Source organism: Pteronotus mesoamericanus, unplaced genomic scaffold, assembly GCF_021234165.1.
Source record: "Pteronotus mesoamericanus isolate MK-2021 breed Mesoamerican mustached bat unplaced genomic scaffold, CSHL_Meso_final contig_46, whole genome shotgun sequence".
Lineage (NCBI taxonomy): Eukaryota > Metazoa > Chordata > Mammalia > Chiroptera > Mormoopidae > Pteronotus > Pteronotus mesoamericanus.
In genome coordinates, this window is record NW_026555170.1 from 10185568 (window position 1) to 10204598 (window position 19031).

General features: G+C 39.7%; 1 protein-coding gene across 5 annotated transcripts in view; it reads left to right on the top strand.

The window, feature by feature from the left end:
* The window catches only part of NPAS3 (neuronal PAS domain protein 3), an 853586-nt gene that overhangs the window by 416077 nt on the left and 418478 nt on the right, over nucleotides 1–19031 (top strand). For 3 of the 5 annotated variants that reach the window (XM_054577926.1, XM_054577929.1, XM_054577930.1), the window contains one exon: nucleotides 13101–13183. In XM_054577926.1, coding sequence (XP_054433901.1) covers nucleotides 13101–13183 — 83 coding nt within the window. The remainder of the gene's footprint in view (nucleotides 1–13100; nucleotides 13184–19031) is intronic. The other 2 variants (XM_054577927.1, XM_054577928.1) reach the window with 1 other exon arrangement.

Here is a 19031-nt window from a genome sequence, read left to right on the forward strand (position 1 = left end):
TCTGAAAGCCCTCGCTGTCTTTGAGGGGAACAAGAGAGAAGAGCTAAGAGGAGCTAGTTGTGGAACCAAGAGGAGCGTGTAGTGTTTTCTTCGGAGTACTGAGGATGAGGTCTGTTTACACAATATGTTTTGAAATTCCAAGAGAAATTGTCTTTTTCTATAGCCACTAAGAAAGCTCAACTTTACTGAAGATGAGGTAACTGCTTTTTCTGAGAAATATTTCTTGGGATATAAGGCCTTGTTCTCTTTTACCCATGGCTTCTTTCTTCATTAGCTCAATCAAAATTCATTAAGTAAAGCAGGAGGAATATGAGGTTCTTTTTTTGCATTTCAGTTGTTTTTTTTTTTTTGCAAAAAATAAAAGACATTTTCTTTTTCTCTAACTATTCATTGTTCTTTTAGTTCATAACTAAGTATAGTAACAATCTGTTGCAGTACTTTCCTATGGACACTTGGCAGATCTTGGCTGCGAGAAAAGGTACTAGTTGCTTTTGAGATCCAAGAGTGTTCCAGAAGCAATTCCAGGTAACTCTTCTATTTTATGGCATTCTGAAAGCTTTCACCATGGTAAGAGATACAAGAACAGAGAGGCTGGGAACCAATAGAACAGTAGAGGAGAACGGATGGAGGTTTCAGGAGGACAGTGACAGCTTGATTTGGATGGATTTAGGCAACTTTACCTATTCAAATATACTTCTGAGGATGGATCACAGGTCTTTATGTTTTTTGACCATAATCCAGAAGAGCTTGTTCTGAAGCTGAGATTCTATTAGCTGGATTGGCCACCACACCCTGGAGCTTTATCTTTGAAGATTCAGGTAATAGTAAAACCTTAAAAATTTTTTAAAATTTATATGTTACCTATTTCTCAGACTTTCCTAAACTCTGGATAATTTTGTAGCTTGTTTTGAGGGTTTTCCATCTTTTTATATGTCATGGTTGCTGCTCACTTCTTCCTCTCAGGGTAAAAACATCCTCAAGTCAATTTAAAAAAAAGAAATTTCTTCACTCCAGGTGGTTTCCCATTTATCTTCCTTGCCCCGATCTCATCCCTTATTCTCCTTCCATTTTTCTAGAAAAGGATTTTCAAGTGTGTGACTCATGGTTCTCACCTCTCATTCACTCTGCAATTGACAGCAGCGCCCCCCACATAAGGTCTTCAGTGCTCTCCAATGACATTAGACATAGTTGATGAATCTCTCCTCCAAATGTTCTGTTCTTCCTTTTTGTAGGACACCATTGCCTTTTTATTCAACTCCTACCGCTATGGCTATTCATTCTCAGGCTCTTTGCTGGTTCCCTTCCTCTCTGTAAATGCAGGTGTTCCCCAGGCAGCCCCCAGCCCACCCCTCATTCTGCCTCCCATGGCTTCTGTGCCCACCTGTGGGCTAAAGACTTGCAGCCAAGTCCTCATCTCTGCCACAGCTCAACCCAGAGCCTCAGGTCCACCGGACTTCTCATCTCCATGGGCCTCTCCTAAGGGCACCTCCAGTTCAACATCTCACTTTCTCATTGACACCTCCTTCCCTTTTAAATGTCCTATTGCAGGGAATGACTGAATCACCCATACAGCCTGCACATGCAAATGCCTGGCGTTCATATTTGACTCTTTCTTTTCCCTTAATTGGCAGTCACAAAACTCTCAATCCCATATCCTAAATATTTTTTAAAGATTTTATTTATTTATTTTTAGGGAGGGGAAGGGAGGTGGAAAGAGAGGGAAACATCAATGCGTGATTGCTTCTCGCACGCCCCCTACTGGGGACCTGGCCCACAATCCAGGCATGTGTCCTGACTGGAAATTGAACCAGTGACCCTTTGGTTTGCAGGCTGGCACTCAATCCACTGAGCCACACGAGCCAGTGCCCTATGTCCTAAATATTAATACCTTTAAAACCAAGCTCCTCTCTAGTGTTTCTAAATTACAAAGAGTATGCATTTGACCATGGTTAAATTAATTCCCATGTCTGAACCCACTAAACTGAAGAGACCAGTGGCTTCCTGGAAGAGAGAAGCAAGACAGCTGGAAGACAAATAAAAAATGACTGGCTAGTGGCAAAGTCCATTCTCATCAGAATGCTAGTTCAGTTCTTCAGTTCAGATTTTTGGCAAGGGATGCAGATTCTTTTTCAGAAAATGTTGATTGATTGCACAGTTGCACCCACTTCATTTGCAAACCTTCATTATCTCTTTTCCCTTTCCTCTCTCTGTCTGCATTTAGAAGGGGAGGAGCAGTGTATAATTCCACAAAGCAATTTTTGTGAATAAACCAACTAACTGGCTGCTGCTTTCAGTCTCGCAGTCCCACATGGAATACAAGTGTCTGCTTTAGTTGTGTATTCTCTCTTGACTATCTTGCATTCATTTGAGTATCCATTTGATTACTCACTCATTCATTAGAGGAATCATTTGTTCAGTCCCACTAAGTGCTAGCCTGGAATTGGGTATATTTGTGGATGCTGGGCTCTTTTTTTTTTTTTTTAAGATTTTATTATTTAATTTTAGAGAATGGGAAAGGGAGGGAGAAAGAGGGGGAGAAACCTCAATGTGCAAGAGATATATCTATCATTTGCCTCTTGCACACCCCCAACTGGGGATCTGGCCTGCAACCTAGGCATGGGTCCTGACTGGGAATTGAACCCACGACCTTTTGGTTCATAGGCCGGCAGTCAGTCCACCGAGCCACACTAGCCAAGGCTCGGGCTCTTGTCTAAAGCAAGAGTTCTAAACCTGAGGTCTACTGATGGGTTTCAGAGACTATTTGGAATACTTGTATATGCAAAGTATTGTGTTGAAATATTTTCTTGGGAAGAGGGTTACCTTAAGCAACTCTGTTACTCAAAGTAAGAAACATGTTAAGAAGTTGATCAAGAGAGGCTTGAGCTGAACCTTGAATCTAAGTAATAGGTTCTCAGATTAGGTATTCTCCTTGATACATTACATGGAGGTGATGGTGGTGGTTGAGTGTAAAAGTGTACATTATGCTTGCGTGTTTTCTTCATTCTGGGTTTGACAGTCTCGCCAGCCTATTTAATCTTGACTTTCAAAATTGTGCTCATCTTTCCTATTCAGTTTCTAACTCTGCCTAAATCATAGCCTCTGTAGGTCCCCAGGAGGCAGATGGCAATGTTGCTGCAGACCTTGATCTGCTAATATAGCGAGACCTAGCTCCCGCTCAGTTACCATTACTCAGTGAATGGGCTTTTGTTTCTATGAAATCAGAAGGAAGATGGTGGGGTTGTAAGAGCTGATTTTAGTTTCCAGTGGGGGTAGCTGCTTACGTTTACCTAATCAAGTTATGTCTGAGGCATTCAGCATCTTAAAATGAATGCCAATTACTGCTGGATAGGGCATAAGTGAATCCTTCAGAAGAAAATTCAGTGGGCAGTTGCTGACACTTAGTGAATTGCTGGCATTTTGCCCAAGTATGTGTGAAATGTTTGCACTGGTCTGAGGCCCTGATTGCAGTTGGCATGCAGGGCTTGTGGTGACACTGTAGATTTGACATCATGCTGTAGGAAAGGCAGAAACAGGGGACAGCATACAGAGAAACAAAGTATCCCTAACATTTTAGGAAATAATTCTTAAATATGCTTAGTATTTAGGAAAAATAATCTTAAAGTTCGTATTAAAATTGGGATAAAGGTGGTGATTTAGAAAGGTCATCTTTGGCCCAGCCTCTTGCTTTTCACAACAAGGAGGAGAGAGCTGACATGCTGAGCAACTCTGTGGGCGAGACACGGTGCTCCGGTGTGTTTGTTTATTCCCTGATTTTTGCAGTACACCTGTGTCATGTGCCCTGTTCAAACCACCGGGGTTTCAGCAGTGCACAAAATGATTCCTCCAGCTTATGAAAGTATCTCGCTAGTAGGGGAGAGAGACAATATGTGAATACATTTTGGAAGGAAAATGAAAGCAGACCAGGGGATGTCACATGTCTTCACAACGGTTCTGTGAGACATGAACCCTTTTGACAGAACAAGAAGTTGAGGCCCATAGAGCTGAATTAGGTCAAGGCCACCCAGCTAATTAGAAATAAATGGAGAGGATTTAAAACTTGGTTGTCCTGACTCTGGAACCCAAATCCTTTTCTCTGTGCACAGCTGCCTCCCAATTCATCAGCCTCCTTCCACTGACCTCTCCCTACAAGCAGAGGGCAAGCAGTGTCTTGGGAAGGAAACAGATGTCCTACAAGAAGGAACCCGAGTCGTTGTAATCTTCTTCCTACCTCTGAGGTGATACAACAATCCACTTGGTGACAGAGTTGCCTCACGCAATGCCAGGCTGGATGCTCTGACATACGTGTGCCCTTCAAGGGCTTTGAAGAAAGCAGTGGTGTTTAAGTTTTGCAGAAGGCAGAATTGTAAAGTTAGGGTTTTCAGACAGAGCCTACACCTTGGTCGATCTGGACCAAGCACCGTATTCATGGGGGAGCCCAGCGCTGCAAGTGTTTGTAGGGTCGTGGCAATTCATTGGTGTTGCATCTTAATGAAAAACAAATTGGATTGGGCAAGATCATGAAGCTGGGACCTTGAACATGTGGCTGTGTCAATGGGCATTTGTCTTCTCTTTCAAGTCTCACGGCTAGGTCCCAAGGCCTTGATTGCTGTAGTTCACTGCCTGTGTGGCCTCACTCTCCATCCCCCAGGTCTAACCTGCCTTCAGTCCTTCTGCCCTCATTCTCAGTTGAGTTGATAGTTGCACATTGATTGCATTTGATTCATTTGCTTATGTGTCAGTCTCCCTACTAGACTTTGAGTATTGGCGAGTTAGGGTGGTGCCTTTTAATTTCTATGTCCTCTGACACAGTGCCCCACACAGAGCAGAGACTCAGCAAATTTTTTCATGGATGTTTTGGCTTCCTTCCACAGACATTACAAAAAAATCTAGAAATGGAAGTGGGAGCCTGGCATACCTCTCTGGTACCTAGGTCAATGACGTTAATAGCCTGTTTTATGAGTGTTTGCTAAATGTTTGATGAATAAACATACCATAGTCTGAGGTGGTTGAGCTTTGGAAACTCATCAGAGTGACTTTTCAAGCAGGTGCTGTTGTAAGCAGAGCATCGCATGCTTTGGGCCAACACCCCACTGTTTCATAAAACTGTTTATGTTGACTATTCTTTTGGCAGAAAGAAACTCATTGAACACACTGCCAAGCGTTTATGTGGCCCAAAAGCAAGGTGGGGTGGGGGAGGAGAAAGAGTGAAGATGAGTGAATATGTGAATGGATGAACAGGAGAAAGAAGGGGGAGAGAGCACTAGACCCCTTTCTCCCAGAGAAACATAAGCTGCCTCCCACACACACAGCCTTCTAGGCTCCCTGTCGTATCGGTGGCCTGGGAAAGCCCAGAGGATGGATGGAGCATTAGGCTGGAAGTAATAAGGTTGTGCCTGACTTACTGCAGTATTTGTAGCAGATGTTACAAATGTCATAACATGAAGCTTTGGGATCATACTTGGGGAAAAAAATGAAGATAACAGATGTGGACCTCGTCCTTTTACCAGGGAGTGCTGAGTGACACCGGACTGCTTCAATGGTAGTGTCCACCCCCTTCCTCCAAGGTGGAATCGTGACACCAGCAGCCTGTGTGCTGGGGAGGTCAGAAGGGCTGATAGCAGTGTGGCAGCGCTCAACTAAAAGGCCTTTAAGACAGTTTACAAAGTGAAAGTATAATCCTTTTTTTTTTTTTTTTTGGCCTCTAACTGAGGGAGCATAGCAAATCTAACCCCCATTAAAAATTTAAACTTCACAAAACATTTTCAGCATATTAGTGGGGAGGTCATTTCTGCCCATCAAAGGACAAGTATTAAACTTTGCAAAGTTAGTGCTGCATTCAAATTCCAAATTTGATGCGTTCCATTTCACTCTTTGAGAGCCATGGCCAAAGAGCACTTGGTGTCTTTTTATGTGCTGCGCACGTAATTCATGAGAACATGCAGTATTCCTTCCTGATATACACAGAGTAGATGGGGAGGAAAGTGGCAATTGGAAGAAGAGGAATTTTAATAAGAACAAGAACAATAACAGTGGCAAAGGAAGAAGCTCAAAACCATAGTCAACAGATCGTACTCAGAAAGCAGAGCCCCTTCCTACATCAGACACCTGTTCAGGCTGGAGGCTCAGGCCAGTGTCTGCACTGCCTTTCTCCGTGGCCGACTGAACCTTCTATCACACTAGACCGCCTCCCTCGGCAGACTGCATCTTAGGCATCTTTGTGCTTCAAGTCCCCAGCAGAGTGCCTGCCACATGGTATGGCTCAATACAATTGTTTGTTGCTATAGCCCTGAAGCCAGAATTAATTAGTTTATATCTTCCTTGCTGAGTTCATGTTAGATAAAAATCAAGACTCTGCCACTTGAAGATTCTCCTGTTCCACATTCTTCATTTTAAAGTCACCCTTAAAACTTCCCTAGACTGAGAGAGGTGCAACTCATCATACCCCATAACTCTACTGGAATAAAAAACACAGGGAGTTAATCAGGGTCAGTATTTTTTTAACCCTGCATTTGCTTTGTTGAGAGAAAGAAGAAATTCTCATTCCCTTCACTATATAGAAGGAATTAAATAGTTAACTCTAAACCTTGCATCCAAAAGCAGTCCCTGTAGCATCCATCTAGTTGTTGAAGCCAAGAAACATATCAGGAAAAGAATTGTAGTTGTTGTTGGACTTCAGTCCTTTGAAAGTGCCCTCTTTTATATACATTGTTATTTTGAAATGATTAAGAAACTAATATTGGGATGGTTAATACCATTTTTAGAAAGTCCTCTTTGGATTTGTAACAATTACTGTGAAGTATCGGGTAAGTAAATGTGTCCTGTCTATGAGTCCAGTTCTGCGGTGTACTCTCCTCCCCCGCACCTCCTTGCATCTCTTGGGGACCCCCCTCATGTACCGCACTCCCCACCCTCCAGCCCAGACTGCGCATCACGCCTACGTTTGCCTGAGATCCCATCCTCAGAGACGTTGACTGTCAAGGCTTCATCGTTCCCTCAGGTGCTGTCACTCCAAACAGCAGCTTAACCCACTGCCTTAAGGATGTCGTTGTCAAGGGGAAGTTTGGGATCTCTTCTGAAAAAGGTGTTAATCATCCTATATGTCACCCATATAAGGGACATATAAAAGTTTTTATAGTAACTACCAGATTGTCAGAAAAAGGATGTTTCCTTCTTTTCCCAGCTACAGATGAAGAAATATCTGTTCTGGTAGCTAGAAACTCTTATCCATAAATAGCAAAGCGAACCTTTAAAATGGAAACCTTTTACTAAAAAGAAGTCCATGGAATTTGCTGATGACCATAGTAGGCACAGAAACATTCTCAAGACTATTACAGTAATACTTGGATGCTTTTTCTTTTTTTAAACAACTGCCATTTTTGTGGAGAAAATTATAAAAAGTTTTCAGAAACCATATGAATACTATTTAACTCTTCAGAAGATATGTGCATGAGAAACACCCCTTGACTAAACAGACCTATTGAATGTTGTATGTCTCCCTCTTAGTCCTTTCTAATTGAAGCCATAGAGATACGCCTTTTTGAGAAAAGCAGACATGGTTTCTTTTCCCCAAATTCAGCAATTCATTTGTCAGTATTAATACTTTCACAGTCATACCATTCCTAATGCTTTTCCCTAATGTATTCGATCCATACTTACATTGTAGGAGAAATTTAAATATGTGTTGCATCAAAGAATTTTTGAATCAACATAAGACTTCTTAGAGTTTCAATTATTTTATTGGATTAAATGCCTCTCTGTCTAAATCGGTAATATAATGTGTCACTGGTTTCTGTAATATGGATTATGAAGATATATTTTTCATTTAAAAAAATCTAAATATGAATCTTAAAATAAACCCGATGTATACTCTGCTGAACGCAGAAGGATTTCTCTTTTGTATTTATTGTTAATCAGGGATTCAGATGCCTATGAACAATGCCTATCCCTGTTTCTCTCCTCTGGTCATCGGTTACCCTCTATTCTAAATGGTAAAAAACTAATGCTGCTGAAAGTACATTGAAAAAGTATTGTAATTCTTTGTCTTCAGATATTTACATGATGTACTGAGTGGAGACCACATGCTGAGCCCGCGACACCGGAGTTGCAGTGACAGAGCTGCTGTACTGGTTGAGCTGGTGCCCAGCAGCACTGAGTTTTCCAGTGCCTCATCTCCATCCCAAGCTGAAATGGCCCCCATGTCTGAGGCATACCCCAACAATGAGTTTAGTGTTGAAAGGATGCAAATGGACAGGAGGTAGTAAGCAGAGCTGTGAGGACAAGTTTCAGATTGAAGATTTGGTCCCACAGTAAATGAAAACATAAACTTTATTTTATAGGGAAACACACGCATGCACCCATAAACGTCTAAAGCTCCTGGGAAAACACTTCATAGCTTCCTTTGCTCTACAGTGAGGGAGGCTAATTGAGATTCTCCTAGAGAAATCTCTTTCTTTCCTTCTGTGGCCATGAGAAGACTCATTAAGCCTTCTATTCTCTACTCTTTCCCAGCCCCTGACTCTGCTTAGCCCAAGTGCTAAAGCCCAGGAGTGATGTCCAAGATTCCATTAAGCTCGCTCCCTGCCCCCAGGCTTGCATGGGAACAGAGCCTTGCCCCCAGGCTGACAAATTCAGAAGGAAGCCATCTGGCCTGAAGCTTGCCTTTCTACTCCGTGGATAATACTTGAAATAATATCTGCAGAACTTTAAGGCTACTTTTACCTATGCTGATGTATTGTTCCTCTGTGGAGGGGGGCTGGATGGGAAAATTTCTCTGAAACGGTCTTCCCTATCTGCCAATGGCTACTTTTTATTCCTGATAAAGCAATCCATTCAAAACCCTCACAATGTCATAATCATCTTCACTTTTAAGTATCTTTTTCAAGTGACCCCTTAAATAACAAGCCCTTTCCTTTCTCCCTACCTGTGGTTACTTTCCCGTTGCGAACGGTGTTGGTGAGGAGCTGGGGCAGCCCACCTTCTCTGGAAATGGGGGTGGGGAGGCTTATGAAAGAAAAGGGCAATGCAGGACCCAAGGCAAGTAGGGCTCCTGACTTTTCCCCCTTTCATTATGTGTGTCCACTGAGCTGTCCTGTTTCTGTTTGTGATGGGTTCTTCTGTGGCAAGCTGACCTTTTGGCTGAATAGGTCAAACTCCCACTGAGCACTAATCCTCAGCCTTTCTGGCCTTTGTACCTCCCCAAAGGTGACAAGCCCTGGTTAGGAATATGACTGGCGGAGTGGGGTATATTTTCCAAAAGAGGGATTGTCTTTTGCTGCAATGAATTAATTCTCAAAGACTGCCTCACAAGGTTACGCAGAAGAGTCTAGATATCTTCTTCATTATGCATGAGTCTAGATTAGAGCATTTTTGCCAAAGTTGTTAGAGGACAAAACTAATTTTTCACATACATGTTTTGGATTGTGGTTTCCTTCTGTGGCTTCTACTTTTTTTCATAGAGAAAGGACAAATGTGCGGTCCTAATGATTCCTCATATTTTAGTTTTCTGAGACAATCAGCATTTCTTTAGTTGATTTTTAAGAATGTTTTTCCCTATATATCTCCTCTATTTAAAATACTTCAAAACTCTAGGTATTTTATCTTGAACAACATTGCAAAACATGAGATAATTGTGTTGTGGTATTTGTTGATGATTATGTGCTGGGCCTAGGTTTATTTTCAATTGCTTAAAATTTTCTTTTGTACTATGTTTTAAGTTTCTTAATAAATACAGCAATTAGCAATTTTAAACATCAAATAGTTACTCAGTAAATGAGGGATTGAGTTTGAAGTTGAATTACTATATTACTGTGGGTTTTTTAACAGTTTGTGTAAACTGTTCAGCTTATAAAACTCTCGCATTTCACTATCAGTGAGTAGGGACATAATCTTCACAGAAAAGCAATTACATGTTTCATTTATTTAGCAATGCACCGTGTATGTTCATTTTGTTTAGTTAGTGTTCTTTAAATTTCAAAAAGTATTTTTTAATTGGACAAAGAAATAAATGAAATATATCATTAGATCAGATGAAACAATGATCTCTTCAGCAGTAATAAACGTGTATTTTGTCTGGGCTACCAAACAGTTTTAGAAAATGTCAATTTCAAGAATCCAAAAACCCGACAGAGCTGTGTAAGCAATGTATTGCTTTTCTGAGGATGATGGACCTATTGAGGAAAATGCCTCTTTAGTTTTGGTTTATTCGTTAATGATATTGTATAAATACAATGTGATTAACCTGGAGAAACAAAATAACTATTTGCACTGTTCCCAAGTTATCAAATTATTGTCTTAAACTCAAAATGCCAAATGCAATAGGAGAAAGAGTACAAGATAAGAAGTACATTTGTAACATCTATTCAGTTACCAGTAATGCCAGAGTCAGAGCGGGTCTTCTACCAGGGACATAATGGCCTCCTGTTTAACATATTTATGTTGGTTGTAAAATTAGGAACTGTCATTATAGCCCCACATCACCTGCATAAGTGCAAAACATATAAATCATGAGAAATTCCAGTGCCATAAAAATGCCATTGAGTAGAATAGCATGAAACCACTTATAAGATACCTGTGTATTCTGCTAGCATGTACTGGGATGCACGCTCAGATTTCTAGAGGATTCGAAGGACAGAGAGGAATAACTATGCAGGTAGAACTCGTGGATGTGAGACCTGATGAAGACATTGGGATCCCCAGGTTGACTAATAAATTTTCTTACATAAAATCCCTAAATATTTATGCACTTGCAGCATTTACTGAGAGGACAGCCTGAGTCCTAAGTGGGGAAAAGGATAGAAAAGAAGGGCCATCAGTGGCCGGGCTTAGATGACCCCTGCAGCCCCCTGCAGAAGTCAGCTGTGCTTCTAGAAGTCAGTTAAGCTGCCATCTGTCATTCCTGGAACATGCCTCTTGGACCTTCTTGCAAATGCACTCTTTACGTTGCCTGTGATGTTCTAGGTTCTCCTGTAGAGTGGTGACTGTTATTCTCCTGGCCTCCATTTAATCCAGTTCTTTGTAGAAAAATCTATGTTCTCTAAAATTAGTTGATTTTCTTTTGTGAGGTGCAGTGGTTCATTTTAAACATTGTAATCCGAAGTCCTAAAATGCCCCAAACTATGAACTATTTAATATGGAGCTTTCTGGATTTCAATTACTGCCTCAAAAATGGATGGAGACTTTTGAAGTTTTTCAACTCCCCCTTCTCCTTCTCACTGCCACCCCCACCCCCGCCCCCGGCCCACCCTCCGCCACCAACAATCTTAGGAGGAAAAAAAAAAAAGACTGCAGATTTTATTCATATGGGATCATTCACACCAAGCTACCATAATGTGCAATTAACACTCTAGAAACTGAAAACAGTATTCAGCAAGACAGCTGCATTATCAAAAATGCCAAAGGAGTTTTGAAGGGAGTAATGTGCATGTTAGAATAGGAAATTAATCAGAAACACACACACACAGAGTGGGACTTTCCTAAGTAGATCTGAATATTAAAAATTTTAAAATCTTGTGTCTATACTTATAAAAAAGATTAATCTTAGGATAGAAAATTGATTTTTCTGTTTTAAGATGATTACTTGTGTGTTTTCCTTCTGAAATGAATGAGGAAGTTGAAATAGAGATCTCTAAGATCCCTGCCAGCTGGAATATTCTTTGATAATAATCACTCTTCAATTATATTTTATAAATTTTGCCATTGAAACAAAATGCCCCTTTTATTTCCCCTTGCCAGTAATAATGATACTTAACACTCATGCAATTTTCAAAGTGCCTTTCAGACACTGCAGACACTAACTTGCAATTGCAGGGGTAAACTGCCTACTTTTGCACAGCACAATAACCACAAGTACATTTATATTATAATCCCTACTAAGCTACGGCTCCAACTGACTGACTTAGTAACTGAAACGAAGCAGAATTATCCCAGTAGCATTATGCTGAAATTTTCTTGTCAACTGCTGGAAGTGTTTTTTAGAAGAAAGTAGGGGTTTTTTATTTTATCTTCCATTCATAGTGTCTAGGTTTGAGGGAACAGAGGTTTGTAATAAAAATTTCAAGAAAAGCAGAAAGATGTGGGGGACTTACTTGGTGGAAATATGAAAAAGATCTGAATTTTTTTTCATAAATAACTGTAAATCAAACAGATATTTATGTTTGAAAACTAAGAAGCGGGGGAGATACCCGGAACAGAATTAAAATCAAATTGTGATCACATACCAAAAAATGTGTATAGAGAAGACCCTTAATTATGGATCCCACAAATATCATGCATTAATAAGCTCATTGTTGTTAAAGATTGGGGTGCTCCTTGAGTGCCGGTGCCTGCAGACAGCACACGGAGTGTGTGCCAGGAATAGCAGGACCGACTGCACGAGAGAACAGGAGGATTCAAATCAGGATACAGTCCCTGACCTGGTGAGGCACATGCTGACCACGAGTCCACCTGGGCTTCCAAGCCATCCTATAGGAATACTTACATGAGAATGTTCAGTAAATGCAAAAATCCAGCCATTCCGAGACACTTAACACTAGTGTAGACAGTCGTTAATGAGAATCTCTTCTCCGGCATATTGTGCTTATTAAATCATGATAAAGTTGTTGCATGAGAACACTAAAACATTCTCATTTGCTTTCTTGCTAGCCTAGAGACTATGGAAAGTTTAGGTTTTGTTTTGGTGGGGGAAAGGCAGGATGTGTATACTTTAAAAGTACTTAAGTTTTAAGAAAAATAGTTTACTAATTTATTTTCAGGGAATGTGAACATCCATGTTTTTGCTCTAGTATTGGAAAAACAATGCAAAATGAATTCTTCTAAAAGTCTGGGTGTCGTTTTTAATGTTTGTAGAAGTTGTCATCTGAGTTGAAACTCCAACCTAGGTTCTGCTTACACGCAGGAACTCTGAACCAAATTAACGCTGGGCTGTGATTCTTTGAGGTGCCATTCACATGGTAACTAGCTAGTGATGCGATTAAAGAGAAATTAAACTGAAGGTATGAATCAGAGCTCCAACTTAATTTTTTTCTTTTCTTTTCTTTCTTCCTTTCTGTTTCTTTTTCTGTTTTTTTTTTCCTTTCCTCTCCTTTCTTTTTTTTTTCTCTAAGTTATAGGTGCACAACGAAGGAGAAGCCCCAGTGCACTGGCCATTGAAGTATTTGAAGCACATTTGGGAAGTCACATTTTGCAGGTACCTTTAAAAGAAAAAGAAGCTTGATTATACTTTACTAAGGAAAAATCAATATATTTAGTCTTTTATTAATTTTTTATTTCAGCTATCTATATGGCTGTTGTTATTTCATCTTGGAATTCTGAAATTCTTATGAATCCATTTTTTTTTCTTTTTAGAAAGTCATCCCTTGAGAGAATATTAATGAGGAAGGGAGGGCAAGTATTATTTGTAATAATTGAAATGAATGGCACTACTCAGTCGATGCTCAATGTATAGTAGCTGGCTGTCCCCAGAATGACAGTGTGTGTGCTGCATTTGTAAGTGGATACGTGTGTGTCTGTGGAGCTATATATTGTTTTAGAAAGAGCAAAATTTTGTGTAAGTAATGTGACATTTTTTGTGTGTGTTGCCAAATTTCAGTTGTTCTTTGCTTGAGTTTGCATTCATAAGTGCTTCCAATCTTGATGTTTGTCTCTCCTCCAAATTACAAACTTTCTCAGGATGAAATTTTCAAGTATCTTTTAAGTGAAAGGAGGAAAATAATAATAATATAATTTTGCCAATGAATTTCATGACAGATAAATGTGAGGGTGACTGGGATGGACCTGCAGTTATGTATTTGAGAGCAGTTTCATGCCAAACTCAGCATCTCATTTACTCAAGACATTTTTCCCAAAGAATTTGCCATCAACTCAACACATCCATGAACAATTGTTCTACATTGTTTCTGCTTCCCAGGTAGATGTTGCCATAGCCAAAGGTTTCTTTAATTATCTAACATACATTTTGAACATGAAATTAAAGAAGCAGACATGTTTGGGATATTTAAGCAGCTTTTTGGGGGAAAAATGGTTATGGTCTTTTTTTATTTTCAGTTAAGAGAAATAAAAGGAAACTCCAAATTCCTGTTCATTCAAGGTTTAAAAAAAAAGAGTTCTAAGATAATTTTATTTTCTAGATAGCCAAAGAGCCAAAAGTATTACTGAATTTAGCATATTATTCCTGAGAGCAGGTGCCGTAGAAAACCGCTGTCATCAGATTCTCCGTGGCCAAATCCCAGGGGTTCCCCCACGCCGTTGCTTGGTTAGTCGTATCCGCATCACCTGAGACTCTTGTTTAAAGGACACAATCCTGCCTCTGTCTGAACTTACCGAATCAGCATCTTCAGGGCAAAGTCCAGTAATTTGTCATTTTAAACAACTGTTTCAGAAAATTTGATGTTTTGTTAGGTCTGAGATGTCACAATTCACTTTTGCCAATTTAAGGCCCTGAAAAGACTTACCATGTCTATTTTTGTTTATTCTGGTGTTTCTCATTTCTCCTCTAACATTTGTTAAGGTCCCACGTAACGGATGTTCCTTGGAGATGCTATTCTGTCATGCATATAAAATTTTGCATTATCTTTCCTGGAGATTAGTTTCAGGGATATAGAAAGGATTTTTGCTCTCTAGATCTTCACATTTTTATTTTCCTCTCTCCTGTGTCCACTTTGTTCAGAACCTCCTTTATAAGTATTGTATGAACCATACCATGTGATATCTATATCTACACCTATGTCATCTATATCTATGAAACTAGTTAGATTCTAATGTGATTCAGGATGACTCATTTATATTCTGAACGGATCAGTGCATTGACTTAGTCAATGAAATAAATGGTTCAGAGAGTAGCCCCGGATCATTATCCTCTGAATTCTTTCTAGAAATCTTGAGTCCAAAGTCCTCAAGGGTAGGTACTTTAGGAGCTTCAAGAATGTAAAACTAATTTAAAACATAAAACTTACGAGTTGAACTGAACATGGGCTTAAGGTAAATGGGTGTTAATAGAATGGTTGTCCAAGTGCCAGTTCAAGACTGGGCTTCCCTGAGAGCGCAGGGCCTCTGAAATGAGGCTGCTTAGCTGGTCTGCTGTTTCAGGCAGCCACACCTCACCTGGACAACCCATTTTAAGAAAAGCATAGGCAGTTGATACTACTTGGAGTGAAATAACCAGACTGGTGTGTGAACTAGATATCATGTCACATGAGAAGTGGCAAAGGGCTTGGTGAAGTTTAATTTAAAAAAACAGTTGTCTTAAAAGGGACATTAACGTTCTCCCTTTATGTTTGAAGGTTCATGTGAAAAAAGAAATAGATATGTATAATCTGTGTGGCTTTAGAATGTGGAAAATTGAAAAGAGAAAGCATTATCTTTATTTTTAAAAAGCTTCCAAATAGTGCTGTCCATGTTTAGAATATGTTCAAAGCCTTTGAATTTAAGGCGTGATAGAGATACCTTCACAAAAGTGAGGCATCCAAACATGGTTGTACTAGATAATCTTGGAATAATCATGGAAACTAGATCTTATCTTCATTCGATTCTCATACCACTGGCTTTGGAGCGGAAGAGCTGCATATACTCCTTTAAATGAAATGTAGGCATCATGGGCAGGAAGGGGTTGGGAAGTAGTAGTAAGAAGGACCCTCTCTCAAAATAGAGAAGTTATCTATAAAGTCATCTTTATAGACTTATGACCCATTGAGCCCAGAGACCCATATCTGTACCCGATCTGCAATATCTCAGTGGTCTGCAAGGATAATAAGATTTTCATATTTCCCTTAAGGAGAGTCCATGGTTGAATCTGGTTGCATCAAGGGGATTGGGATGAATTCTTTATTTCCTCTGTGCTATTCTTCCTTCACCTGCAAATATCATAAAAACCTATATGGTCAACATGGTTTCTAATGTCACAATTTATCATTGTTTACAAAAAACATCAAATACTGGATAAGAACACAGAATTCACTGTAATAGGCACATGGTTGCCATCTTTAACTAGCTTGCAGTCATTTAGGTAAAGAGAAGACGCATCCCACTGGTCAAGTATGATACTGTGGAGCCACAAAGGAGTAGGGCTCTGAGTTTGCCACAAAGCATCAAAGAAGACTTCTCAAAGCTGTTGAAAGATGAATAGATGTTTGTTAGGCAAAGAAAGTTAAAGAATATGTATACATTTTTTATCCTCACCCAAGAACATGCTTGTGGCTTTTACAGAGAGGGGAAGGGAAATAGAGAGAGAGAAAGAAGGAGAGAAACGTCAATGTAAGAGAAAGGTTGCCTTTCATAGGCACCCTGACCAGGAATTGAACCCACAACCTTTTGGTTTACAGGGAAACACTCCAACCAACTGAGCCACACCTGCCAGGATGAAAATTGAAGAATATTCTAATCAAAGTGTCAAAACAAAGGCACGGGGGCAAGTAATAATAGATCTCGTTTGGGGGATGTTAAGATGTTCAATTTGATGACTGCTTCCCATGCACAGGGGAGCACATAAGACACAAAGATGGAGAAGTTATATAAGCCACATTGAGGCAGGCCCGGTGAGCCAAGCCAGGGTGCTGTAACCTGGGATGAGCTCCTGAAGAAGTCTTTTATACAAGAAATAAGCATGTGGTTTGTTTCCAGAGTTACTACCAAACTGTAGTATCTAGAAAGTCTTTGAGTTGTTAGAGGCTAATGTAGAGACCATTTAGGAAATTTTCATCATAGCCCCAGAATCCAAATGAGTGTCTTCTCCAAGATAGGGTCTCCCTGTATGAATGCCCCATGGACATGGACAACAGAGTGGGAACTGACTGTGGGAGCGGGGGGCGGGAGGGGATGGGTGAGGGAGGTAAAGGGGGAAAAACTGAGACAACTGTAATAGAATAAACATGATTTATAAGTTTAAAAAAATTAAATTAAAAAGAAAAGGTAGAGTCTCTATGAACAGAGGAACAGGTATGGAATTGAGATTGAATTATTAGATATGGGGATGACAGGAGTTAATAATGACCACAGGTTTCCTAGATTGATAACCAGCTGTCTGTACTCCTACCTGAGAGAAGTTAAATGGGATATTATCTTAAATAGCAAAATCGGTAAGAGGTAAACAATTGGAAACCTGAGCCTGATTCTCTAAAACAATATCAAGTCTAGGGCTGAAAATGGGACTGGGAATTATTAATCTCTAGCATATATATGAATGAGGGTTCAAATCAAGCAGTGAGTTGCAGACCCATGGAAATGGTGTGGAAGAATGAGAGAAGAGAGCTGAGGAGAGGCAGCCACAACAAATGTCATCACTTAAGATGGAAGTAAAAGATGAGGAAAGAGTAGAAAGAAGAGTAAGAGGAAAACTTGGGTTTTGACTTTGCTTAAGGGAGGAGCATTAATAATATCAAGGTGGCTAAGAGTAAATCCTTTAGTAGGATAAATACTGAAGAGATGCCAAAGGTTTTGTCCATTCACACAGTGGTAGTGGGGTTTTAGGTGAAGAAGACAAACCTAAAGAGTGGGGAAAGGTACCATTGTCTGGATATTTGTGGTAAAACAAGGGTGAGAGATAAGTTAATGTGATGGGAAATTTTTGTTTTTCATGTTGGTAGAGTATATGTCTGAAGTTCATAGGCTCAAACATTGCTAATTATATGCTTTTTAGCAATCAGCTTTTTAAAAATCAGTATCTTGTGGTCATGTCTATATTAAGAAAGGATAAGCTTTCATTATTATCAATAGTTATATACCATTCCATTCCACAGATGTATCATAATTTATTAAACCACTTTCCTGTCATTAAATATTTTCATTATATGTATAAATTTGCATTTCTTTCTCTGTGTATGTGTGTTCAAATTCTTTTTAATTTAAACTTATTGAGATGATATTGGTTAATAAGATCATACAGGTTTCAACTGTAAAATTGCATTTCTAATGCAAATACCTGGTGAGGGGTATATGTGTGCATCTCTGTGCCTTTTGTGTGTGTGTTATGTGTTTGTGGGTGAGTGTGCTTCATTTAGAAAGAGCCTAATTTGGATTGATTTTAGTTTAAATTTAAAAAATTTTAATATGTATGGTATCCCATGTATTGTTAAGTTATCTTCTTATATTATTACATACCCATAAGTACCTATTAGTTAGGTGCTATGATTGTGCACATCTTAAAATTTAGTAAAGTGAGACTTAGAAAATTTAAATAACCAACTAAGGCTCAAATGGCTAGTTTAGTGAGAATTTATGTGTAGGATATTTACCACTAGATTATAATACTTCCCACAAATGATGGGGACATTTCTAAAGACAATGATAACAAAAGGAAAATAATGTATATTTGGAGTGAACGGATTAGGGAATTGTTGGAATCTGGAAAGTAAAGTAGAGGTCAGTTCTGAATACCGGGGTGGGAGCTCAGGAAATGCCAATGACTTCCTGTACCAGGTGCCAAGCAATCCTGCTACCTGTGCCCCCCATGATGTTTCATGGAAGAGCATGTCAAGGACCCCTTGGTGTAGAGAGTTGGGGGTGGGCCTTGCAGATGGCCTCCTTAATCTTTGGTACTTACTCTGTCACTGCATTATGTTTTTGCAGTGTACATCTTAGTAGCTATATATTCTCTCAGGAAAATTTAGAAAGTTTACTAGATTCTTTAAAATTGGCTTCTTTCCTACTGAGAGGGAAGAAATAAACTTAATAGTGATTCTATTAATATAAAATCAACTGTTGCAAAATTATCTCCCAATTTAATGATCCAATACCAGTGTATGAAGGCAAAGCCATTGCCCAGGCTGTGTACCATGCAGTGCCAAAGCTATCGTTCTCATCATTCACATGGAAACTTTCCTACTGACTTTGACCCTTATCGTAGCCTCCGTGAACCTGGAGCTGTCTCATACATGAATTTCACAACAGAGGCAGCTTCTGCAGGAGAGTTTAGGGTTCAGCTGAAGTCAGCCTTGAAGCTGTGAAACTGAAGTATATGCATTGGGCCTGAGTCAAGGTATTTTAGTTCACTTTATTCTCCTTTGACTTTATTAATCAGATGAAGAGCAGGGGGCGAGGGGTCA